The sequence below is a fragment of the Protopterus annectens genome, chromosome 14.part0 (genome assembly GCF_019279795.1).
Source record: "Protopterus annectens isolate FY-2018-M chromosome 14.part0, PAN1.0, whole genome shotgun sequence".
NCBI lineage: Eukaryota > Metazoa > Chordata > Ceratodontiformes > Protopteridae > Protopterus > Protopterus annectens.
In genome coordinates this window covers 389,939,767-389,966,597 of record NC_056748.1, presented here as the reverse complement: position 1 = coordinate 389,966,597, position 26,831 = coordinate 389,939,767, and the positions used below count along the sequence as shown (strand labels likewise).

At 38.7% G+C, this 26,831-nt stretch overlaps 1 protein-coding gene across 1 annotated transcript in view; it reads left to right on the top strand.

The window, feature by feature from the left end:
* HELLS (helicase, lymphoid specific) overlaps positions 1 to 26,831 on the top strand; it is a gene marked incomplete in the record, with an annotated part of 1,428,613 nt that overhangs the window by 1,287,797 nt on the left and 113,985 nt on the right. Inside the window, 1 exon segment of the mRNA XM_044056152.1 lies at positions 6,694 to 6,767. Coding sequence (XP_043912087.1) covers positions 6,694 to 6,767 — 74 coding nt within the window.

Here is a 26,831-nt window from a genome sequence, read left to right as displayed (position 1 = left end):
AATGTACCGCGCCCTACTCTTCCATTGCACACTGTTATACCTAGCTCACGAAAAACACACACACTACACACAGAAGAAACACACAACTTTCGACACTTAAACATGCACAAACCCTCACACCTACATACCCTAACTTCCCGAACTTCCCAAAACTTTACACCAAATCATGTTCATACACAAAACCCTAAAAAAGCAAACCTACCTTACCCTCCAAACATAACCATACGTCATCTGCCATCTTTCCTTACCCATTCACCACTTACTTTAAAGTGATAGCATACTGGGAAAAACAGCATACACCACACCTACTACCGATTCAGCAAACTAATTCGACAGTATGCAACTGCACTTTTGCACTTCTGATCTTGAGTTACTGAAATTCGAGATTTTAGTATCTCAAGCGTATAAAGTGAAACTGTGAAACAGTTTAACATTGTTGAGTAATTTGTGTGCAGCAGTTTTATAAATTTAGTTGTAAATTGTACTTAAGCTGTGCTTTTAGGTGCAAAGAGAGTGGAACGCTGCATGTTGAATTTCTACTTAACATTTTACATTTCCCTGAAACATTTTCTTTCTTTTTTTGGTTAGATCATTTCTGATGCTTTAGCAGGTCTCTTTTAGCGACAGTCACTTAATGTTTCTAGTTCTAATATTACAAAAGCAAAGTGTTTGTTTTTTTTGCCATGGTGCATGTTATAACGTTAATGTAAACTCACTTCCAGAAGATGTGGTGTGAAATTGTAATAATAAAGTTACAGATTGAAAGCAAAAATGAGTTGTGCCTTCACTTCAAATACCACAAATACTACATATTAACTGATTCAGTCTGTCTGATCCGACACGTGGGTCCCCGAGCTTCATGTTGGATAAAACTCTGCAGTATTGGTGTTCCAGTCTTGAGCACCATTAAGAATTTTTCCTCCCATTATGTACCAGTTCCCTTGATTACCAGAGATCTTGTTTGCTGCCTTATCAAAAGGACATGATCACTCACAGCTGTGTGCTTCCACCTCCGTGATTTCACAGTTACTTATATGTATTCACTCTGTTTTGCCTACAGACTTTTCTAGTTTGTTGGAATAAGTGTTTAAGAGAACTTTTTCATCTTTCTTTATCCCCTTCTCTTCTACTTAACAAAATAGCCAATTCTTTAGGCAGTACTTCCGCTGTTATCTTTCTGTGTGATTAGAACTGGTATAGTAGTTCCATAGTTCTCTCTGTCTATATATACATATAGCTATAGATGTATGTAGATAGATATAATCTAATTAGCTATTTAAGATTTTATGTAAGTAGTTAGGTAGTTGGATAGTTACCTTTGGATTGTTGTATTTGTCTTTTTATAAGAGTTTTAAATTTTGAGAATTGTATTTCTGTGTATTGCTGGACTGACTTGTCACTTGTAGGCATGGAAAAGCAGGCCAGCTTCAAGAAGTGTGCAGTGTGTGGTCAAAAAGTTCAGCCTCAATATTGCAGAGCTTTGTCAGGCAGAAAGAACAAGCTCAGCCTCAAAGGCCTCCTGCCACTGATCCAAAAGTAGCCAAGACTAAGAAAGCTTCAGAAAAACCATGGAAGCACAAATGTTTGGATCAAAAAAGACACATTGACTCTCTGTCCCCATCCTTGGCTCTGAAAGTTCTAGGGTTTGAGGAACATAGGGCCTGCATGCTGACTTACACATCACCCCCAGATCTGGAACCCCTGAATCCCATTACAATTCAGGATTCACCAAAAAAGACCTTAATGCCATCACAATAACTTCCTCCATCTAGACCTTGCTGCTTTCCATCCAGTCATCTATGTCTTACAGGAGTACATCTTAAAGGCAGTTTGGATTGTCTGATGCAGATGTTCTTGAAAATCCCAATTAGGGATATGGGAGTGAGCCCATCACCTTCAGCTCCAAAGGCAATCAGATCCACACAGATGCCTCAAATTCTTGTTCCTTCACTGGTCCATCTCGCAGCTCCTATTGCCCTGGATCTGATGTGTCACCTGGATCCTGTGGTCTCGTGACAGATGTACCGTGTATCTTCAGTTCCGGGGCTGTTGGCCCAGGCTCTTGCTTCCAGGCCTTCTCTGAGCAGATGAAGTATTGAACCTGAGGATTTGGGTTGGCAACCTTGGCTCCATCATCAGAGCCATTGCCTTCTGCTCTGTTGTTAGTTTCATAGTTGTCAGCCAGAGTCCTCTTTTCCATTTCCATCATATGGGCCTTCCTACTTCATAGCTTTGGGGAGCACTCCAGCAGCCTTATCTATTTCTATAAAGGGGGGGACTGGATCTGATGGCTGGAGCAGTGTCTTCAGATCTGATGGAAGTTGGTTTGGCCTTTCTGTTTTTGTGAAGGATGATTTCCTGTCCAAGAAGAAGAGATCCATAGGCACTATTGGATACAGTTTAACCTCATGACCCTCCCTTGTATTCTCATCGGACTTCCATTGAGCAGAGCTCTGTAGGCCTCAACACATCTGCTCAAAAGCAGCTTCAGTCCTTTGTGGACTTAGTTGGCACCTCCCTGATAAACCAAAAAAGAGGCCATTTAAGAGGAAACAGACTCACCGTCAGTCCCCCACCACTGATGCTGACTCAGAGGATGAAGAGGGATCCCCAGAGTTTTGACTGAAGAACACATCATTTGGCAAGATATTAGAGTTAATGCTCTAGACAGTAGTGTGGCCCATTGATTCCTCCTGTCAGGATGAGGTGGTGGTGTTGAGTCCTGTATGACGACAACATCTGTACCCTCAGTGGTCCCTGACAAGCCAATAAGTTAATTGTTTTAGCAGTTAGGATGTCTGTGCAGGATTCCAACACCTGTGAGGCAGTCCTGCAAAAGCCAGACAAATTTATTTGACTACTAAAAGATAAGATGCACTGACACACATTTTGGGCTCTATCATTATGGCAGCAGTCACCAAAAGAAAGTTTTCTTAGGACTCTACCATTATCCTTCCTCTCAACAAAGATTCCAGGGCTGTGGATAGACTTTTGGGAAGCAGATGTATGCTTCAGGCACCTTTGTGTTGAAAGCTCTGAACTAGCTACATACATGAACAGGTCTCAGAGAGAATTGTCTCAACAGACCCTTTCTGTTCTGAAAGCTCCATTGACATTGGAGTCCAAGAAGCAACTGAAAATTACTTTGACTAATATGTCCAGTATCTCTAACGGCTTCATGCGTCTAATGCATAATGTGGCACGTGGAGCGGCCAGGACCGCCAAAACTGGCATAGTCATGAGAAGTCATGCGTGGTTGCGTCTGACTGATTTTGTGGACATCTTTAATCTGGTTTCCATAAACATCAAATTTGATAGGTCATCTTTGTTTGGCCCATCTGTGAAACAGACCATACAGAAGAGTGAACAAGACCGTAAGAGCCTTTCTGCCATCAAAGTAAATGTCAGGGTTACATAGAGATTTTACAACTAGAAAAAAAAAGTATGGTGTTCACTCTATTTTTGAAGTTCAAATGTCAGTCTCACTTGGGGTGGCTGCCACAAAAGAGGCCCCTTAAACAGGCGCAGGCCAAGGAGGTCTGCATAACCAGGGATATTGCAGAGCCTTTTTGTACAGGAGACCGTAGAATCCCCGTAGGTCTGCTTGACTAATCCACTCTAGTAGTAGTCAGTCTCTCTACCCAGTGGGATGGCAGGCCATCATTAAATTCTGGATTTTAACAGAACTTTTATTACTGGATTGCACAGACAGTTTATTTGCTTTTCAGCACAGTGTTAGCCTGGGTGAACCAGCTGTCTTTTGGTTTGTGGATTATTTACTGGACAGTTCACCGCAGCAAAAGGGAATATTTCTTCATTTTTTTCTACTGCCTTTTTTGGGGCTTCTTCAGTGGATAATGATGAGTGAGGTGGCCACATGATCTTCCATGCATACCTTCGTCTTGCTTTATAAATTCAGCTGCACCTCTAGGGCAAGAGCATCCTTTGGTTGCTTCTATCCTGGGAGGTCTCTTATCATGAGGCCACCCAGGGTGTATTGTAACTTGAGTCTTTGACCCAAACGTTATATCGGATAGACTGAATGAATAGAACAGTAAAGTTATTTACTTATGATAATAGATTCTTTCATTCATGCCAGTTTGATATAACAACTCTTCCTCCATTCCCCTTCCTTGTTCCGTAAGATCTGAAGGATCCTTTGGTGTAAGCCATTTAGTCAATATTCTTGTAAAGTCATCCACATGTAGGTCATGGTGTGCCAAACAAGATCTGAAGTCACTTAGGGAAGTGGTGCGTTATGAGAGGGAAGCGTTCTTCAGTGGTTCAAGGATGAAGCACTGACGCTGCTGAGTCAGATCCAAAAAGCAGCTTGAAAACCCATGTCATATTTGATGGACATGAATGAAACTATCGGCCGTTATGCTAAGTACATAATGTGTGTTCTCAGCTACTTTTACCCACAAACTTATGTAGTGGAACGTGCTCAACTTTTTTTACTACGAGGAATTCATATATGCTGTCCATAAATCAAAGCTTTGTTTTTTTTTTCACATGGATCTACCATCACCACACACCTTTGCACTTCTTCTGACAGCTCAGACCAGTGATTGTTTATGATAGTCACATTTATACACAGACTGCCTTCTTGCTCCCTTCAAGTAAATGTAATATCCCTTATCTTACAGTGTCACTTTCCCAGTGATAAACAACTTTGATTGTACATCTGTGACATCTGACTGGGATTAGCTGAAAGAATCTGTCCATAATAATGTATTTCAAATTGTTACTCTCACACATGCACTGTCCCACCCCAACAGGTCATACTGACAATGGTTTAATGGTGATTAAGAAAATGTAATGCCCCTTGCCTTTCTCTCAAAGCCTGCCTTCTAACTTCTCAGACAACTTCCTTTATCTACCTCTGTTTATTGATCACAGTGAAAGAAGTAATAGCCACAGTAATGTATTTCAACTTGTTCCTCTGAGAAACCAGCACTGGCCATGGCACGTTATCTATATGATTATTTAATATTAATCAAATAATTACCAGTTGCTTTCTCACACAGTTGTCATCTTCACTTCTCACCCTAAAATGACCACATTCTATTTACACACTGGATGCTTGACTTTGATCATCCAAAAGAAGCAATGACCACAGTAATAAATTTCAATATGTTCCTCTCAAAATGACAGTGTCTGCCTTGCCAAGCCATAGAGTGACAGTTTAACAGTGGTCAAGTAACTGCCATTTGCTTTCACATACAGAGCATATCCTTGCCTTTCATCTCTCAAAAATTCCATTTTTCTGAATGTTTACAGGTCTGTTATTGACAGTAATATGTGTAATTTCCTTGCTGGAATAGTATTTGCCTGGCATTGTTGAGAACACCCAACACTGGGGTTTCCATATGTGATTGCAAAGATTGATTTTTGTTTTGGCCTTTTTTTTTTTTTTTTTTTTTTTTTTTTTTTGATTCGCTATTCGCCTCAAATTACATGCCGAAGATAATGCGATGATATATAATACCATTTCCATGGTTGCAACATAGTGAAGAAACAGAGGGGCGCAAAAAGTGCACATCTGGCTTGCATAATGCAGTACGCTGCAGCGAAACTCACTATAACATTAAATTATCAAATTTCATCCACCCAGTCCATTCTGCAGCATAAACACATAAGTAAGCCCAGCACTGGCTATTGTGAGCAACTGTCAGTACTTGCCTTACATACCAAAAGGTTATGAAGTGCAGCATCATGGCCAATTACAGAGTAAGAGGGAGAGAAGAGAGAAAGCGTAATAATTAGTAACCTTATATTTTTAATACTTTAAGTTAGTTCATTAATAGGTTAATTGTACTAATGGAATACTTTGTCCTTGCTTACCTGCTTATTCCAGTTCAAGGTCTTGGTGGGGAACCAGAAGCTATCTCAACATTCAGAGGGTGCAAGGGAAAGAATTTTTTGATGGATAAATTGCCAGCCCATCACAGGGTGTGATGCACTCACTCATGGCCTGCATTACCTGCAGGTAGTTGAGAAGATTGTCAGTTCAGTTATGACATGTCTTTGGGGTGTGGAAGAAAACCAGGCCACCTGAAGAAAACCAGTTGGGTACAGGGTAGATGTATAGACCCACACACACAGCGCACCCCAGATAAAAACCAAACTAGCGAATAAAGCATTATGAAGCAGCAACATTAATGGCCAATGTCATCATCATTGTTATTATTACCATCATTATCTTTTAAGAATAAAAAATACAGGCAAGCCAGGTTACCTGTGTACCAGTAATTCTGACTGTTGCCCATAGGGCTAAAAAAAGTATGCACCCAGTCTTGAAGTTTAAGTACACCAGTGTAGTAACTCATTTTGAGACTTCTGTTCCTTGTATCCACCAGGCACTGAGACCACCTGTTTGACATTCAGTCATATTTCAAGTAGTCTCTGTCTGAGATCTACTTTGCATTTAAAACTCATTCCTGTCCTGTCTGAATTAAGCTCTGCTAATCTAATCTTTCCTAGCAGTCATCAGAAAATTCTTTATTTAAAGCAAGGCTAAGCCATGTGTTTCTTGTAAGCTGAATGATGCATTGTCTGCACAGTCAGAGCAGCGTGGAATATGTTAGATTCATGCAAATGTACCATATATATGTGCATTTACGAGCAGTTTATCTGATACTGCTGGTTTGGTTGAACTTGGATAAATGTCCTGTTTTCTTTTGTTGTTTTTAGAGAGGTGAATGGCTCGTCAGGCACTGTCATCAGTGATAATGATCTCAAAATGTTGCTAGACAGAAGTGATCTTGGTAAGTTTTACTTATTTGTTTATGTATTTATTTTGTTAACTGGGTAAACAGATTGGTACAAGAACCTTTCCAACCAAAACGCACAAGTACATTACAAGTTGCTTAATAAGCAGTGCCAAATGATGCAGAACATAGACAAATTATTACAATGCAGTGTGCACAAAATTACATATAGTTACAATTTGCAAAGAAGACATAATTTGTAGAACACACAGTAGAAAACAAAATGGTTACATGACAATTTATGGGAAACATTAAATAATAGTGGAGGACCCAAGTAAGTGAAAAAAAAAACATGAAATACCATCATAATGCACCCATAACTAAGCAATGTTGTCCTGTGTCCTTGAAGCAAGTACAACTGTATTGTTAACTTCATCCTTTTTTTTTTTTTTCCTCAAATATTTTTTTAATTTCAGTTAAAATAACATTTATATAATATTTTTAAATATCATTTTAAACAACTATCTACAATATTTACAATAGCCTGACTTATTTTATATACACTGTATGTTATTAAATATATAATTAACAGATCAGTTATCAGAGATCCAATATTGATTATTGCAGTGTGTCCAACAAAATATATAACTTTCTTCCAAGGATTATTTACCAATGGTCTGGGATAGATTCATAGTTATTTGATTTTTATTTCCATTGATGCAGTTGTCTTCAGTAAAGTGTAGAATTCTTCCAAGGTCGGGGTGTATTTAAATTCCACCTTCTGGTTACGCATTTCCTAGATATAGCAAGTATTGTCCATAGCAAATACATATTTGTCTTATTCAGGTAGGGACCTTCATTTACATTTAGTATAATCAATACTTTAGTTAAGGTAAAGGATTCATTAAATAAAGCTTGTAAAAAATTGATTCCATTCCAATATGATTTAATTTTATTACATTCATAAAAAATATGAATCCAGTCTGCTTTATTTGACTTTTCACACCTCCATCAAAAAACATTTGTAGTAGTACTGATCTTTTTATTTCTATCTGGTGTTAAAAAATGCTCTATGTAACTATTTCCAATACTGTGTGTTAGAGGTGTAATTAACTAATAGTAAGATGTTAGTTTTAATTTCTTCTGTTAACTGCAATGACTGACCTTTTGTTAAAAACTGCCAGTATGATGGTTTGGGAATTGTTTTATATATTATTAACTCTTTATATAGATTTGAAGTGGAATTTTTCTTTTCACAACTATTATATATTAGATTTGGAATATCTTTAAATGAGAAATTATTAATTAATCTGCATAAATCTTGAGCGTATATTAGAATGCTTTGTAAGGTTAACCAGTCCTGTGTTGGAATATTGTAAGCAGTTTTTATCATATGTATATCTAAAATATTTAATTTATTTACACATTGAAATCAGCATAAGAATCCATTTTGTTCCCAGGAGGTTATTGTTCCCTATATATTTTGTGAGGAAAGTTCTTAGTGATGGTAAATGGGGTTAAAAGGTCAAACCAAAGTTTTAGATGTATGTTTGCATTAATAAGTTTCCTAAAGGAATTGATGTAATGATTAATCAGTGTTATTTTAGAAGGTTTTATTATATTATATTGTGTATTTATGCATAGTATGCACCAGGGTTTGTTTGATTTGTCTACGATTGACAATTTTAAATTCATTTGTTAATATAGCCGTTGTTAATTCTTTCCATTTGGCAAAATAATTTGGGTTTATCCAGTCTATTGTAGTTTTAAGCACAGATGCTTTCATATATGTTTCTATTTCTGGGAAGTTCAATCCTCCTTGTTTCCAGGGTCTAATGTGATGAGTTAGAGCTACTCTATTCTTTTTGGGATACCATAAAAATTTTATTAAACATGAGTTTATTTCTTTAAGAATGCATCTTTCAGGAATTAATTGTATTGCTAATGCTACATATAGTATTTTTGGCAATAAGACCATTTTTATTAATTGCAATCTGCCTTCAAAAGTTAATATAATTTTGTTCCACTTTTTTATATATACTTTATTGCTTCAATAATGTTTTTATAATTTATTAATATTGTTTCGTTTATATTTTTGCATAACACTATTCCTAAATAATTTAGCATTAAGTTCTTGTTTTCCTAAGACGGGTTTATCTGCAACTTGTAGTTCTTTTTTTTTTTTTATTTGAAAATAGAAATTTTGATTTTGATCACTTAAAGTGTAGACCTGAAATCTTATAAAATTTCTCCATTACTTCTTCTAGCTCTCCTAATGACTCTCCAGAGTTTGATAGGGTTAATAAAATATCATCAACAAAAAGCATTACTTTATATATGTACCATAGACTTCTATTCCTTTTATTCTTGGATTATTCCGTGCTATTTCTGCAAGTATTTCTATAGCGAAAGCAAATAAAATAGGAGAAAGGGGGCATCCTTGTTTTGTACCTTTCGTTATATGGATAGACTCTGAAGTGAAAGGACCTAATTTAATGTAGGCTAAGTTATTAATATATGTTTTATAGAAATAAGATGAAGGGAGGAGGAAATTCAAATAATGCTAAAGTTTTAAATAGATATTCCCAGTTGAGGGAATCAAAGGCTTTTTCTGTGTCTAATCCGATTACAAGTGTTTCTCTATCTTCTTTATTCACATAATCTATAAGAGTAAGTATCCTTTTAATATTATCATGTGTGTGCCTGTTATGTAAAAATCCAGTTTGATCATTATTAATTGTCTTTGAAAGTGGGATTTTCATTATGTTAGCTAGGATTGACATGAATGTTTTGTAATCATTATTCAGTAATGATATAGTCTGTATGAGGTGCAAAGGTCTGATGGTTTATCCTTTAGAACTGGTGTTATGAGAGAATATATTTCCATGAGGGTGGTATTTTTGCTTTTGATTAGACTTTTAGCAAAGTTTTATGAAAAAGGGAGATTACTGTTGAAGGGAAGAGTTTGTAAATTTCCATAATTATACCATCTATCCCTGGAGCTTTGTTAGATTTACTTTCTTTTATCTTGTCAAAAATTTCTTTGTAAGATGTAGGTCTAGTTTTAAGTTTTCGGGAATTTTTTTATATTGATAAGGTGTGTATCTAAGTTTATTTGGTTGGTATCTAAATCTTCTTTTTTGAAGTGTTCCATATAATGGAACCGAAATGCTTCAAGGATGTCTCCTATATCTGATAGTTTTTCCCTTTCTTTTCATGATATATATAATACCAATGTTATTTGCTTTAGATTGTATTTTAATTCTTGTAGATACGTTATGTAGATATCTGGGGGAGGTGGCTAATGAGTTTATTTTTAATTTTTCCAAGGCTAGACACGTTTTTTTGTGTTAGAATTTCATTATATTTTTTATTTAATTCCTTTATTTCTTTTTTGACTTCTGGACAATTCTGATTTTTTTTTAAGTTTTGCTGTCAAGAGTCTGGTTTGCAAGTCTAATGATTCAGTTTCCCACTCTCTAACTTTGTTTTTGTACCAGCTAAGGGTCTTACCAAATAAATATGCTTTTAATGAGTCCCAAACCATGACTCTACTGATTTTTGTTGTATTAATTTCAAGAAATAATTGTAGTTCTAACATCCAGGGTCTGAATTCTTTAGTTTTCGTGATATATGATGGAATTCTAGTTGAGAGGATTAAAGGTTTAAACTCTGTTTGGAGCTTCATTATCATAGAGTCATGATCTGAGAAGGGGCATGGAACTATTGAGATGTTGAGGATTTTTGTTTGTAAATCTTGAACTACGAATAATTTGTCTGTTCTGGTTTGTGTTCCAAATCTATGGTCTTTATGGGAAAATAATAAGGATTTATCATCTTTTACTTTAAAAGTGTCTATTAAATTAAATGAATCAATCCATCTTTTTAAGGATTTTGAAATAGTTGCTATGCGAAAAGACTTCCTGGTGGTTTCAGAAGCTTCTAAGGTACAATTAAAGTCTTCTCTCAGTATAAGATTTCCTTTATAATGGTTGGAAATAAAATCTAGGTGTTTTTTAACCGTCCCTGCTCCAATTCCTGGGAACCAATATAAATTGGCTAAGGTCCATATTCTGTATTAAATTTAATTATAACAAATGCTAGTAGACCTTCTTTGTCTTCATATTTATAAATTACTTTTGGAGTGATTGTTTTTTTTCCAGATAATTGATACTCCTTTTGTCTTTGATCTATAGGAGGATTGAGCTAAGACTTGTATAGTCCTTAGGGTTCCAAATAAAGCTATCATTAGTCTTAAAATGCGTTTCCTGGAGAAATATGACTTGTGCTTTATTTAGTTTTAAATATTTTAGTAAGTTTGATCTTTTATTTGCATTGTTTAAGCCATTCGTATTTAATTATAAGAATGTTAAATTCATTTCAAGTTATTGTTGGAAGAAACGTTTTGCTTTTTTTTATTTTGATTATAGTAGTTATACCATATTCTCTGATAACACTGAATGTTATTTTTATGTGTGTAAACTTGGGAGTGTAATTTAATGTTCTTTCTTCTTTAAATACATGTAGGGTAAAATTCTGGTCAGGCTTTAAAAAAGTACTTCTATAAAACATTAATTCTAAAGTATCAAATACAAGTAAATATGAATTTCCCATTAAACATGGAATGAAAGTCATTCCTAATCCATTAGATAAAGATATATCTATTGGCTTATCACTCATACCTTTAACCAACAATATCAATTGAGCTCCATATGTTAAAATATTTTATATGGAGAAATTTCTTAAAAGAGATATGAAATTCTATATTATTCTATTATTGTAATATAGTATTTTATATATCAGGATGGAATGTTAGTCGTGTAAACAGTTATTATGTTGACTTAGAAAATATCCAATATTTAGTTACCCTTAAGAGATCCCAAACATGTCAGATATGTCATTTTGAACAAATTAAATGCAACAGAGGAGCATACACTAAATAAGCCAACAACAAATAGATTATTACTAAAATAATTTGATTAAAAGGACTGCAGGAGGCAATGAGTGATTACCAATGAAATATGAATTTACTGTAGGTGTACGGTCTTCCTTTACTTTCCCCACTCTTCAGCTCACCAACTTCAACTTACACTTATGAAAAGACATGCCTTATCAGTGGTATCCTGACTCGGAGTAGAGGCGCCCTACAATTCTAATGTGCAGTGCTTTTACATATAAATTTACAAAGCAGAGTCTAAGAATGAACTATGATCACCCTGACAATTCCCAACCTGCATAGGGCACCTCCTGCTTCCAGAATGGGTAATCATATCAGGTCTAGAATGAATGTGAAGGTACCTATAATGGTAATCAAGACTTACCTTAGGTAATTATTAATCAAATAGTATTTAGAGCATCTTAGAGAGTACTTGGGGCAGTTAGAATACTCTTAAGCCTCTCCTCCCTTGAACAAAAACAGAGATTTCCCTTCCCTTTCTTTCCCTTGTTTTATATCAGTACTAATAAAAGAAATTCAGCAAACATAGGTAAACAGAAATAACATTCAGTAGTCCGTCTTGTACATGACTCGCAATCCATTAAACAAGTCAGTGACTAACATTACTTTAGTAAACATTATAAAGACAAATTAGAAATAATTTCCTAGCTCTTTAAATTTTCTGATAAAGCAAAAAGTTAACAATAAGCTATTTTAACTAAAAGTATAAAGCATTTCAATTTTTCCTTGCATGTATTCATTTCTACTTATATTCTAGTGTTAGTGGCTGTCTTTGAAATCTGTACAATACTTCAATTCTTCAAATCATTCCTTTTTCTATTCCGGTTTTGTTTTGTCAAAACGGCAACAATATTTTTTCAAGGACACAATTAATATTTAGATTGATGTTTCAAATAACTTGTCAGTTGCCAATTGTTAGTTTAGAATGTATGGTTAGTGCAAAGATAGCATGTTGCAAAAGTATGTATTTTTTCATCTAGAGACTGTCATATGCAAGTGACGTATTTGTTTGTTTGTGTCTTTCAGCTTTTCCCGGTTAGGGGGTCGCCACAGCGGAACTCCGGTCCGTTAATGATTGGCAGTTGATTTTTACGTACCGGCTTGCCAGGCCTGATGCACAACCTTCAACGAAGGTACGCCCATTCACGCACCTCTCCACGCAGAAGACGCCTTAGCTGAGAATCGAACCAGAAAACGTCTTACTGTGAGGCGACAACGCTACCGCAGCACCACCACCACGGCTCATATAATGTAGCATATATAGAGCAGATAGCTTATGGATTCAGGTTGTTAAAGTAAGTTATGCTTATTAATCAGGCAGTTTCATTTAAATTCGCAAGTAATTTGGGGACATTTTGGTTGAGTTTCCAGGAATGTGTAGTCCAGTGTCAGTAACTGAGTCCACTTTTCCTCATAAACATGTGTCACAATTCATTAAACAAAGCAGAGTCTAACATCTGTCTAATAATCATAAAGACAAAGAATAGTAATTCCTAGCACTTCAAACTTTCTGATATCGCATAACGTTGACAGTAAGCTAGTATAACTGGAAAACTAAAACATTTTAGTACTTCCTTGAGAATATATATTTTTACTTTTACTGTAGTGTCAAGAACTGTCTTTGAAATCCTATGCATTACTTCTTTCAAGTCATTCATTTTACAGTTCAGATTATATTTTGTCAAAATGTCAATAGCATTTCAAGGGCACATTTAATATTTAAACTGATATTTATTTTAAATGAATAGCTATCAGTTACCAAGTGAGTTTGTACAGAGTGCAAGGTAACTGCAAAGATAACATGTTGCAAAAAGTAATATGTATCTTTTCATGTGCACTAGAGACTGACAATTTCAAATAACATATAAAATGTAACTTTTACAGTGCAGACAGCTTGTGAAATCAGCATGTTAAACTGAGTAAAACTTTTTAATCAAGCAGCTACATTTAAGTGCACATGTAGTTTGGAAACATTTCAGTTGTGTTTCCAGGAATATGTAATCCTATGAGGATAAATCATAAAATATTACAAATAGTTCTATTATGTATTTATTTTACCTTGCTTAGGTTGTTTTTCATTTTAATATCTAAACAACATTACTTTTTCTTATTTGTTATCTGTGAGGCTAAATGCACTTCGCAGGTTCACAGTGTCCTTAGAAACTGCAGCAGTTTACTATTGCTATGGCAATGCAAATAGAATGTGAAGAAAGCTTCACTTCTCTTGACCAACAGTACATTTTTCCCTTCTTTTTTTTTATATATTTGTGAATACTAAAAGGAAATAATTCAAAGGACATATGTACATGAATGGAACATTTCAGAGTTAATCACGAACATGTCCCCAATCCCAATAAAGCATAACAGTGACTATCATTAATCTAATAAATATTGTAATAACAATTAAGTTCACTATTCCAATTAGTCTACCTTAAAACTAGATTATTTTAGACTATTATTTATCTATGTATAGATGAGTTATTAAACATATACAAACTATATTAGTATAGTAAATAAGAGAGAATTTAGAAAGGGAAACGATGCAGTCAAAATAATAATGAGAAAAGGGAGAGAAAGAAAAGAGAAAATTAAGAGAAAATACACATATACTATGTATGTTGATTTACAGTATAAATATTTTATGTGCTAAATAACCCTCCTCCTGTGAAGGAAAAGTACCCTGTTTTACATACCTGAGGTAATGTGAAAGTTCTCGTGCCATCTATTTTCAAAAAATATAGATAGATTCCAGTAGTTAGTTACCTGTTTTTTTAAATTCCAAGCAGTAAAATTGGACCTATAAAGTAATGTTAAAACGGTACTTGCGTATTATTGCAAGCACATTTTGAGCGGCAATATTAACGATCATGGAATATGGTTGTTTGATCGGTATGAAGTTAAATAAGCTTGAAATGCTGCAAAGCCATAGATCAATTACCTCTATCAGTGGCCCACAGTAGGTTGTTTGGCAAAAGTGTGATGGATTGCAACGTGTTATAAATTGGTAGTACCAGCATGCAGCTGTGCACTTTTCATACAGCTCAAGACCCGTATGGTCCAGTCTAGCCAGTTAAACCCTACAGTGACATACAACTACTTCATTTCACTAATTAAAGGCTTGCAGGTGATGCAGAACAGCTAAGGTCTTGAAATCCCATAAACAATTTTTGAGTCTGTAACTTAATGAAAATATTTCATTAGAATCCGCAAAGAAGCGTTCGTTTCTCACAAGCTATCATATAAGCCCTGATTGCATAGAGAAAAGTTTCGAGAAATGCTACTTCAGTCTACCTACCTTTTTCCAGTAGCTACTCTGTAAAGGTGAAATTATCTCCACAAAATGGAAAACAACCAAAAAGCTAAGCTTCTTAAATTCCACTTTCAGACATGCTTGTATTTTTGTTGGGCAATGAAATAGTTGCGACAGTGGAATTCCTCAACAAGTGACAGCGAAATTACACGATCCCATCCATGAAAAAAAAAGTCCGCAACCACACAAAGTTAAGGATTTACAGACATTAACAGGAGCATGTTACCCCAAAAATAGTAAAATATTGAGGGCCAACATTTCTGCATACATTAATGATCATATGTCATGATCGTTAAGCATCCCGTTGCCATTACATGTGGTTGTAATAATACGTAAGTACCGTTAAAGCAGTTCATATCATAGTAGATGCTTTGAGAGATTTGGCTGTAACAGTATCAGTCTTTTGCTTCTTCTTTTTGACATCTGTCCAGACATTTGTTTCTTTTGTTCTCTTGAGAGAAGTTGACATCCAATGCATATCTTCTGGTAAAGTAATCATACTATTAGTTTAAACAAATGAAGAGGCTTCCTCTAAGTCAGTAAAAGTCCTCAACTCATTGGCATACAGTATTCTTATTTTAGCTGGCTATGCAAGTTGTGCCTTGATGTTATTTTGTTTCAGAAACTTTATCATTGGCCACATGTGTTTCCTTTGTTCCATTATTCTAGATGAATAGTCGTTATCAAATCTTATCAGGCTCTGTTTATATTTTAGAGGTGCCTTCCTCCAAGCAGATCTTAAAATCAGATGTTCATCGTGTTACCCTGCTGCAGTCATCACACTTGGGTTATCCTGTCGTCAGGCGGTCCCGCAGTCGGGCAGAATTCCAAAGTCTTGGTCCGGCGTCGGTTGCTGTCGCTTCTTCCCTGACGTCAGTGCGCCAGGGGTATAAATAATGCATCCGACGCTATTTTCTTCAGTCTTTCTTGCCGCGCGGTGCCAGAAGCAGAAGCAGTTCGCAAGAGCCGGTCGGCCGACTCCTGAGATTTTCGAAGTTGAATTTCAGATCCGAAGTCTTCAATAAAGCGAAGTACCCCATTGGGGAAACTTTTCTTGCCTCAGACCAATGTCAGAAAAAGTTAACAATTGTATTTCTTGTGGGAAGCAAATACATCATAAGGATTTTCATTCTTACTGCATACTTTGCCTAGGTCCAGACCACAACGTCACTGGTTGTCGTTTTTGTGCTAGGTTTAATAAGCGTACTATAAAAAGACACTTTGATTTCGCACGACACTACTTCGGTAGAAAATTTAACTACACAATGCCGTCGGAGCAACCGACTACAGGCGTGCACAAAAAACGCAAGGATAAGGACAGGAGCCTAGACCCAAGCCAGACTCCGAGGCTTCAGCTGGACCGGTCTCCGGTTCGGCTCCGACGCAGCCCCTGACTACCGCAGATTTGGAACCCGAGACCGCTTCGGAGCCTTTGGCGGAGAGTGCTAGGCCGACGCAGCCATTTTGTTTAGCCCCTACCGATGACACTGCAGAAAGAGATGTCGGTGCTGCCGAAACACCTTCGGTTTCTGAAGGCGTCTTCAGACCGACGACGCTCACCATAAAAACGTATCCTAAGTTTAAGACTCCTATTAAACCAAAAAAGACTGCACTTCAGTCTCCAGTTCAAGGCCCCATGCCTCAGAAACAGATGCTTAAAATGGCTGAAGATTTGATATTTTTAATCAGGGGTTCCCAACCCCCAACCGACAAAAGGCCTAGACAAGAGGAAGATTATGCCTCCTCTGATCAAGTGTCTATTTCCTCAGGCTCCTCTGAGGACCAAGATTACTCCTTTTCCCCTTATGAAGATTCTGATGCTGAGGATTCTATTCCCTCAGCTTCTCCTCCTAAAGACTACTCCTTTGGGGAAACTTTACACACTATGAGGGAACATTTTCACTGGGAAGGTCAGGATTACTCTGACTCAAAGAAAAGGCTCAGAGAGTTTATTTTACTCCCCCAGCACAGACCACTTGCCATCCCCCCAGTTTTAGACATTGTGGATGATGTTTACTTAGAATCTAGTTTGAACCCAGATTCTCTGCCTCCTGCTCCAGCCAAACCAGACAGATACTATAGAGTGCCTGACTCCCACAAATTCCTTTATAAAAGCCCTGTTGCTGATACAGAGACTATCTCCCAGGGTCCGAAAGGGGCTAAGGCTTCTATGGCAAAAAATCCTGTACCCTCTGAAAGGGACACCAGAGCACTAGACAGGTGGGGGTAAAAGGTTTACACCTCAGCCACAAAATATCAGCAATTTCTAATGTCTCAGTTAAGACAAAACATGAGCACACTCCTCAACAGTCTGAATTGAAAGAAATGCAGGATCTGTTGCATGCAACTGAACAGGTGGGCAAACATACTTTACAATGTGGGTTTGATTCTTTGGAGGCTTCCTGCAGAGCAGCTGTCACTGGGTCTGTTATACGTAGGCATGCTTGGTTAAAGGAACAAACTCTGCCTGATCATGTTAAAGCAAAGCTTCTAGATGCTCCCTTACAGCAAGATGTTCTATTTGGAGTTAAAGCAGAAGAAGTCTTAAAGAAAATGGAGGATAAGGCAAAATCTATGCAGACAGTCAAAGATTTTCTACAGGTACAGCCCCCTCGCTTCAGCAGAAATTGGCCAACAAAAAATTGGTCCTTTCCAGCTACTGACAAACCACAGAGGAGTAAATACAAACGTCCAAGAGGCAGAGGACAACCACAAGCCCAATACAAACCTTGACAATGGGGCACTGCAACACATAAGGGAGGAGAAGACAGGCCCCAAACTACTAGAAGGCAAACTCAATGACTTACACCTCATCTGGCCAAGCAACACTCTCTTGGCAGCTCCCTTGGGAGGAACACTCGCACTTTTTTCAGACAACTGGCACATTGTCACAAAGGACAAATGGGTCCTAGACATAATTTCACGAGGATACAGATTCCATTTCCACACCTTGCCAATGAAAAGAGGAATGCCAAACCTGCCACAAAATCAATGGGCAGAGGCACAAAAACAAATTACAGCCCTCATGGACATGAGAGCCATTCAACTGGTACCTACACGGGAGCAAGGCCAAGGATTTTACTCAAGACTCTTTCTAGTCCCCAGAAAGGACAATGCCTGGAGACCAATTCTGGACCTTTCAGTTCTAAACACCTTCTTACAAGTACCCAAATTCAAGATGCTAACACTACAGCAGCTTCTTCCCATGTTGGGCAGGAAAGCATGGCTATTAACTTTGGACCTCAAGGAGGCGCATACCTGCATGTCCATGTCAGACAAAGTTGCAGAAGATACCTCAGTTTCATTGCAGGTTCAACCCATTACCAATTCTCTGCACTGCCCTTTAGCTTATCCACTACGCCCAGGGTCTTCACAAAATGCCTGGCACCAGTAATTGCATACTGCAGACAAAGAAGAATTCAAATATACCCATACCTGGACGACTGCCTCATCCAAGCAGAAAGCAAGGACATCCTCTTACAACATCTTGCTTTTGTAAAACATCTTCTAAGTTGCCTGGGGTACACAGTAAACTAAAAGAAATCAAAACTAGTACCCTCACAAAATATGACATTCCTGGGTGCCAGCTTGAATACAACAGCCCAGAAGGCTTATCTGACGCCAGACAAACCACTACAACTGGCTTAATATTTCAAAACAATGGCAACAAAGACCCAACTCCCTGCAAGAAAAATTCTGCAGGCCTTGGACTTCATGGCATCTTGCATTCTACTAATACCATTTGCAAAGCAGCATATGAGGAAATTACAGTGGTACCTAAAAAGCGTATGGTCTCAACACAGCCACAGCTTGGACACAATGATATCTCTCATTCCCTGCCTACAACAGGAGTTTCTATGGTGGTCACAGGCATGTCACCTCAACAAGGGTCAGCCTTTCACCTTGCCCCCAGCCAGACAAACTATGACAACAGATGCATCGGACTACGCCTGGGGGGCACACACGGCAGGACAGTGCGTTCAAGGCATATGGACTGCAGATCAAAGGAATCTGCACGTCAATCAAAAAGAGATGCTAGCTATACAGAATGCTCTGACATCCTTCAAGAACCTATTACATCCAGGACAACTTACAATAAGGACGGACAACGCCACAGTAATGTGGTACATAAACAAACAAGGGGGTACACACTCCTACACTCTATGCAGGCAAGCAATGACCTTGTGGAACACAGCGCTGGCTTACCAAGTTAAGTTACAAGCTCAATTCCTGCCAGGAAAAAAGAACACATTGGCAGACAACCTCCGCAGAAACATCATAGATCCCCACGAGTGGAAACTGGATCCACAAGTATTTGCAATGATAACTCAAAAATGGGGCCTTCCTGACACAGACCTGTTTGCCAGCCCCCAAAACTATCAGCTAACAAAATTTTGTACAAGGACACTTCACCATCAAGCTTGGAAAGTGGACGCACTCTCATTCAGTTGGAAAAACCTGACAGTATATGCCTTCCCTCCATTGCTTCTCCTCACAAAGGTGCTTCTGAAAGTCAGAAAGGAGAGACCACGACTGATACTCATAGCCCCAGACTGGCCACGCCAGCACTGGTACCCACTATTAAGGAATATGGCCCAGGGCCCACCTTGGATTTTACCACAAATTGCCCATTTGCTTACACAGCAAAACAATCAGATTCTACACAGCCAGCTCAAAACCTTAACTCTGGCTGCATGGCAAATCACCTAAGCATCCAGCCAGCTCCTCTTTCCCAAGCAGTTATGGATGTTATTCTGGAAGCTAGGAGGCCCAGCACCAGAAAGGCCTACTCAGATAAATGGAAAAGGTTTTGTGCCTGGAACCAAGCTAAAGGCCAAAATACACTTCAGCCTCACATGCCTCAGATTCTACAGTATTTAACTGAGATGTTGCACAAAGGACTTTCTTTTTCTTCCATTAAAATCCACGCATCAGCTATTTCAGCCCACTACAACACGGATCCACCCTTATTTTCACATCCACTTCTAAAGCAGTTCCTCAGAGGGGCAATAAACATTAGGCCCCCCCAGGAGAGCACCTACACCAACATGGGACTTCAGTTTTGTTCTGGAAAAACTAACGCTACCTCCCTTTGAACCAGCTTTCTCTGCAGATCTACCCGTTTATATCATGGAAGACTGCCCTGCTGCTAGCAATAACTTCAGCCAGAAGAGTCTCAGAACTGCAGGCACTAATGGCAGTGGAACCTTTCCTCATTTTCCATCAAGACAGAGTTTCTCTACGAAATCCTTCCTTCATGCCTAAGGTGGTTTCCTGTGTGGCTTTAAATCAAACCATCCACTTACCCACCTTCTTCCCAAATCCACAGAACAAAGGAGAAAGACTCCTGCATTCCTTGGACATTCACAGGCAACTTCGTTACTACTTGGATAAAACTAAGGTTTTCAGAAAATCTGACCAGCTCTTTGTATCCTATGCTACAGCTTCACAAGGGAAGGCTATATCAAAGCAAACCATTTCCAAATGGATAGGACATTGCATTCGTTTTTGCTATACCCATCATGGAAAACCAGTTCCTGCTACCATTAGGCCCCACTCTACCAGGGCAACAGCTACATCTACAGCCTTCCTCAGGGGGGTTCCAACCAAGGAGATTTTGGAAGCTGCAACTTGGATTTCAGTACACACCTTTACCAAACACTATCACTTACCACTTTACTCTAAGATTAAAGCTGGCTTCGCCACTGCAGTTCTGCAGGGCCTTCTAGCCTCCTCTAACCCTCTATGACTCCTCCACCCATCCTTAGCTTTGGGATTCTACCCAAGTGTGATGACTGCAGCAGGGTAACACGATGAACATAGTACAGTTTTGTACCTACCATAAATGTAGATGTTCGAGTGCACACCCTGCTGCAGTCCAGGTTACCCTCCCTCCATCCCCTCTGATCTAACTGGCTAAATCTCTACAATACCTTCCTGGTGTATTTGCTTATAGCTGGAGGGATTTTGTGTTTGTGCTAAAATTTCTTAAATTGGTACTAGTTACTGACCATCTTTTTGGGGGCATCTGACATCTGGGGCAAGAAAAACTGAAGAAAATGGCGTCTGATGCATTATTTATACCCCTGGCGCACTGACGTCAGGGAAGAAGCGACAGCAACTGACGCCGGACCAAGACTTTGGAATTCCGGCCGACTGTGGGACCGCCTGATGACAGGATAACCCAAGTGTGATGACTGCAGCACGGTGTACACTCGAACATCTACATTTATGGTAGGTACAAAACTGTACTTTCCTTGTCCAACTATGAAATAAATTTAATAATTATTAACCTAGGAGGAGAGTTTGAGATAGTGACAGGTTTCCCAAGAGCTCTGTGTGCCCTCTCAATGCTAAAGGAAAGTCCTTCTTTTAAATTTAAAAAGTCAGGGATCCAGCATGATAAAAAGGAAATAAAATCCTCTCCTTCTGAGTTTTCAGGTAATCCGAAAATCCTGATGTTATTTCTCCTCTCCCTATTTTCCAAGTCATTTACTTTATTAACCAGCCAAGTTTTTGTTTAAGAAGCTGTTATTTCTGTGTTTCCTCTTCCTTAAGTCTGCTTTCTAAGTCATTTAGAGAAACATCTATTCCTGTTATCCTTGTCTGGTGTTGTTGTAGCATTTCCTTGAGGGTGTTGGCCTGTTTTTGACTGCTTGTTTTAAGATTTTCTAGATTCTCTTTAAAATCATCCATCTTCAAAGAAAACTCCTGAGGGGTAGATGCCATCTGTTATAGTTCGTTCTTTAAGGCAGCATCCTGGTGAGAATTCCTTGAGTTGCTCATTTTAACAAGAGAATACATCTCCAAGCTTTTTGACAGGAAATTATTTGTAAAAATTTCACCAAAGTTTCTAGTTATGTAAATTAGACCTTTAGCTATAAGATTTTATACTTTGAAGAAAAAAAAAAGAATATGTTTTCCTGTCTTATTTAACTAGTGATATGGAGCTCTAAAATACTGCTGCTTTCAGTTAGCCATTCTGGCTCCGCCCCTTCATCCTTTTCTGGAAGAGAGTAAGATCATCTGTTTCAGTGATGTCATTAAATAGGCTGTTCCAAGCAGCTAGAGCAAGATAGCTAAAAGAATTTTCACATGCTGCAGGGAAGGATTTTGGCCTATGTAATTTGAGTGATACGTTACTTCTGAGAGAATGAGTCTGTTCACATGGATATAAGAGCTGTTGCAGTGGTATCATTACGAAGCTTATAGGTCATGATATTAAGTAGGAAGTTTGACCTGGCAAAGATGGGGAGCTGTGTGTTCCTGCTGCTAAGAGAGGTAGTGGTGTTCAACTAGGGGGATAAGTGGCTGGATAATAGAACTTTATTTTTGGTAGGTTGTAGAACTGCAATATTTACATTTGATTTACGGAGTGAAAACTGGAACATGGTATTCAAGCGTATGGATAAGGACATTTATAGCAATAGTCCTGCAAAAATTTACAGTAATTGAAGTCCAAGATATTTCTGTTTTTTTATATATGTAAGGAAGAGTGTCAAGTAGATCTGGTAGAGAAAGTGCATAACTGTGGATTTAGTAGTATTCATGGATTATTCTCAACTTATTCCAGATGAAGGAATTTTTTTTTCTGTAAAGTAGCAGTTTGTGGTGCTGCTTTTTGAGCAGCAGTGAAAACTCTGGCATCAGCATACATTATAATGTTTAATTATGATGGATTCCTAGGGAGAAGAATATTGAGTCAAGAACTGAGCCTTGTGTGATGTGATTGACTTTTTCAAGTTTCCCGACATTCAATTACATACAGCTATGATGCAGCTGATACCTCTTCTAGGGCTGCTGCCTTTAGTTCAGTCATGAGGCACTATTCATGGCTGCATCTTCAGGCTTTACCTCATGAGTTCAAGGCCAGACTTTTGGCTGCTTCTCTGAGTAACAAAAGTCTTTTTTGGGATTGCTGCTGCTGACTTATTCAAGTCCCTCCAGGTTAGGGGCAAGACCTTGCAGGAGCTAAAACATATTTTTGTTTCCCCCGTATTCCCAAGTTTCAGAGGATCTGTCCTTACAAGTTTGTCTTTGTTCATAGGTAAACTCACCCCCCCCCAAAGGGTAAGAAGGGTTCTAAGCATTTTCTTCCTTCTAAGTCTACTCAGACTCCTACTTCCCAGAAACCACCTTTTCAGGACAAGCCTGGTTCTATTTGACATTTGTCCTTCCCATCCCCTTGGCTAGGTCTCCCTGTCTCTCCACCTCTCCCTGTCTCTTCCAAATTGAAATCGGATCACCTCAGATTCTTGGTTCTGTCCATTATCCATCAGAAATATTTCATGATTTGAAAGTCCCTTCCTCCCTTTTCAGGCATTCTTCAATATCTTTGTGAACAGCTTCTTCATTTCCTAGAGGTTCTACAGTCTCTGTTGTATCAGGACACCATTCAGCCCTTTCATCCCACCCAAGTGGGGAAAGCACGTTATTCCAGAATGTTTTTGGTTACCCGAAAGGAGGATACATGGAGACCAGTTCTGGATCTTTCCTTGCTCATTATCTTTCTCAAGATCCCTTCTTTTCGGATGTTATCCCTTCAGGCATTGTTTCCACTTCTGGTTCCTTGGGCCCTTCTGGTGTCTCTAGATGTCAAGGATGCATACCTTCACATCCCCATTCATCCTGTCTTCAGGAAAGTTTTATGTTTCTCTGTCTCTTCTTTGCAATTTCATTTCTCTGCTTTCCCTTTTGCCTCTTTGCTGCCCCAAGGATATTTACCAAAGGCCTCACTCCTGTCATTGCTTTTTGCAGTCTTTGAGGTATTCAGATTTTTCCTTTTCTAGACGATCTGCTTACTCAAGCTCCTTCTACCAGCAGTTTGTTACAGAATCTGCAGTTTACCACTTGTCTTTTACATAGTCTGGAATTTACTACAAACCTCCAGAAGTCAGTTCTGACACCTTCCCAAGATCATGTCTTCCTCGGATGCAAGCTTTTTCAGTTCTGAGTGCTTGCGTCCATGTGTCACCTTTATATTCTATGTCTTGTGTGGGGAGAGCACATGTGATGTATGGTGCCTATAAGGGCTGAAGGCTTTGTTATACTGGCCGGATGTTGGGCTATCCTTGGCATGAGATCCATTAAATGAAGAATACTGCAACAGTGAAGAAAAGAACATCTACTGTTATAGTAAGATTTTACACAACTGCACTTTTTGAAGGTTTCTGAAACAGTGAGCCTTGGCTTCATTGCTTTGGATTCTGGTATTGCATCCTAATTCCAGATGGCCCTGTTGCTTAGAGACATTACAGTTATCTTTCTTCAGTATCCCATGGGACGAGGGCAGAATTAATTTATTTTTCTGCATTAGATGGTTTTGAGTTGGAACCAATATATCATAAAAGGAGATCAGAACAGTAGTTGAGTAGTGCAGTGATAGATATGTGTCCAGTCAATTGCTTGCAGTTTAGTATGTTGCAGTAATTTAAAAACTGGTAGAGTAGAGCAAGAGACAATGTGAGCAGACATTGCAGACTGGTGTTCTGAGTGCAAGTCAATGGGTGTTTCAGGGAAAAAATTTCAGTCAAGGTTTGTATCTCTGTCCGTAATTTATTATTTTTAACTCTGCTTTGTAGTATAGAGGGATAAAGCCCTGATTGTTCCCCAGATGACCCTTCTTTGTCTAGTAACAGGGGTACTGGAGGGACAGAGTGGGGGAGGATGGGAGTGTGCGGCTGTTGTCAGCTCGCCCATCCTGGGGGGAAAGGATTCTGCCTAAGCTTGCTGAAATGGCAGCACTGAGTCTGGTGAGCTCCATACTGTAAGCACTATACTACTAGTTCTGTATAAGCAGAAGCCTGCATGCACTTCCCAAAGGCAGGCATTGCCAAGCTCCCAAGGGGTTAGGGCACTCTTTCTAATAGCAGTGTGCCAGCATCATGGATGATCTCACTGGTCCTGAATGTGAGTCGGCCTGTACTGGGGGCAAGGACGTAAGAGGTGCGTCCAGTAGACCAGGTGAAAAGAGAGGATTTGGTCAGCTGCGGTAAGGTATGGGAGAAAACATGCAGGTCATTCATAGTTTTTGGAGATAGAAAGGATCTGCTGCAGAATGGATTGATGAATGGAGATAGAGGGTGGTGGTGGAATATAAATGGTAACAACAAGAGGTTTCATATGGCTACCCAATAGAAGCTTTAATCTTGTCAATTTGGGGCAGCTGCATTTATTATTGTAGTTGTTTTTAGGTACTAGTGAGAGTGACAGATTAGTATTTCCTTCTTTTAGCTATGGTAACAGCTGTTCCTAAGGCCTATTGTGAATGAAATTGTGTAATTGGAGGAGAAACCTTTAAGTCAGGATTCAGTGATTGTAATTATTTTGGGTCTTGGATGGCCGCCTATGACTCCGGTTAAGACCATTTGTTAATATTTTAAGTAACCGACTTGAGAGGTAGTAATCTATCTTTGATTTTATATAGTTCAAGCAGCATCTTTAAGCTAGCTTTAAGTCTGGGAAATGAAATAAATATAGAGATAAAGACTGTATAACTTTCTAGCCTAGAAGTTGATTTTTTTCATATGAGGTACACAACTTTTGTAATGTAAATTTTCCTTTTATTTGATGGTGCTATTTCACCCTGTTGCTACACTTGAGCACATTTTTATTATTGATATTTTAATGGCTAGCAAAGTAGTTAAAATAGGAAAAAAAATGTCTTCCCTCCAAAACACAATCCACACTCTTCCAGTGGATCATTTGGGTTAATCCCTTAACATAAGTGTGAGCATTAAAGTACTTTGATTTGGACTGTTTTATAGGTTAATAGGTTGGTACTAGGCTATCGGCCCTAGGGCCTATACAAGCCTAGCCATAACAATTCCCTGGCTATTTCTTCCCACAGTATTTACTTCCCTGGGCCCTTGTCTAGCAGGGCGACTGATGTGATCCCCAAGGTGAATTTCCTATCTCCCATCCAGTCATCAAGGTTCCTTTTGAAGAGGGCCAAAGAGGCGCTCTGCTTGACATGTATGGGCAGTCTATTCCAGAGTCTGGGAAGTCTCTGGGTCAGGAACCTTATCCCACCAGCATGTTTTGTTCATTGTGATAACAAGGTTTAGATCCCTGGAGCGTGTGTCTCTGAGGGATTGGGATTTCTTTAAGTGTAGCATGTCCAACAGCTCTGGGTTTGACATGGCCTTGCATGTTAAGCAGAGATCGCCTCTGAGTTTACGATATGCAGCAGAGTATAGGTGGAGTTTTTTTTAGATGGTCAGCATAGGGCATCTGCTTTAGGCCTGTGATTCTTTTAATGAGGTATTTCTGCGGCCTTTCCAGTTGTTGCAGATGTCTTGAGAGGTACATACCAAATGGGGCGGTGTATTCTATAATGGGTCTAATGAGGGATGAATATAGTGGGACAATGACCTCCTTTTTTCTGGATGAAAAGCCTTTTGTGATGAGGTGTGCCACATAGAAGGATTTCCTGATTGTTGTGGCGATGTGGTTATCGAAGGTGTCCACCTGTGTCCCCAAGGCTGTTATCACACTTTCAGTGTTTAGTGTACTGCCACCTATGTGGTAATTCACGGGTACATGTTTTTTCCCCAAAGGGTAAACTATACATTTCTTGGCATTGAGCTTGAGCCCATGGCTCTGGCACCAAGCATCTGTTTGTGTAAGGCCATTTCGTAGAATATCTACATCATTTGGGGTTTCAATAATGGCTCCCAGTTAGCAGTCCTCTGCGAACGTTGTTAGCCAGAGTCCCTTAGTGTTGGCCTGTACTTCAGAGAAGTAGATGCCAAACAAGAGCGGTCCCAGGACTGAACCCTGAGGTACTCCACTTGTCACTTATCTGGAGCTGGATTTGGAGTCCGCTACTTTTACAATGTGGATTCTGTCAGTA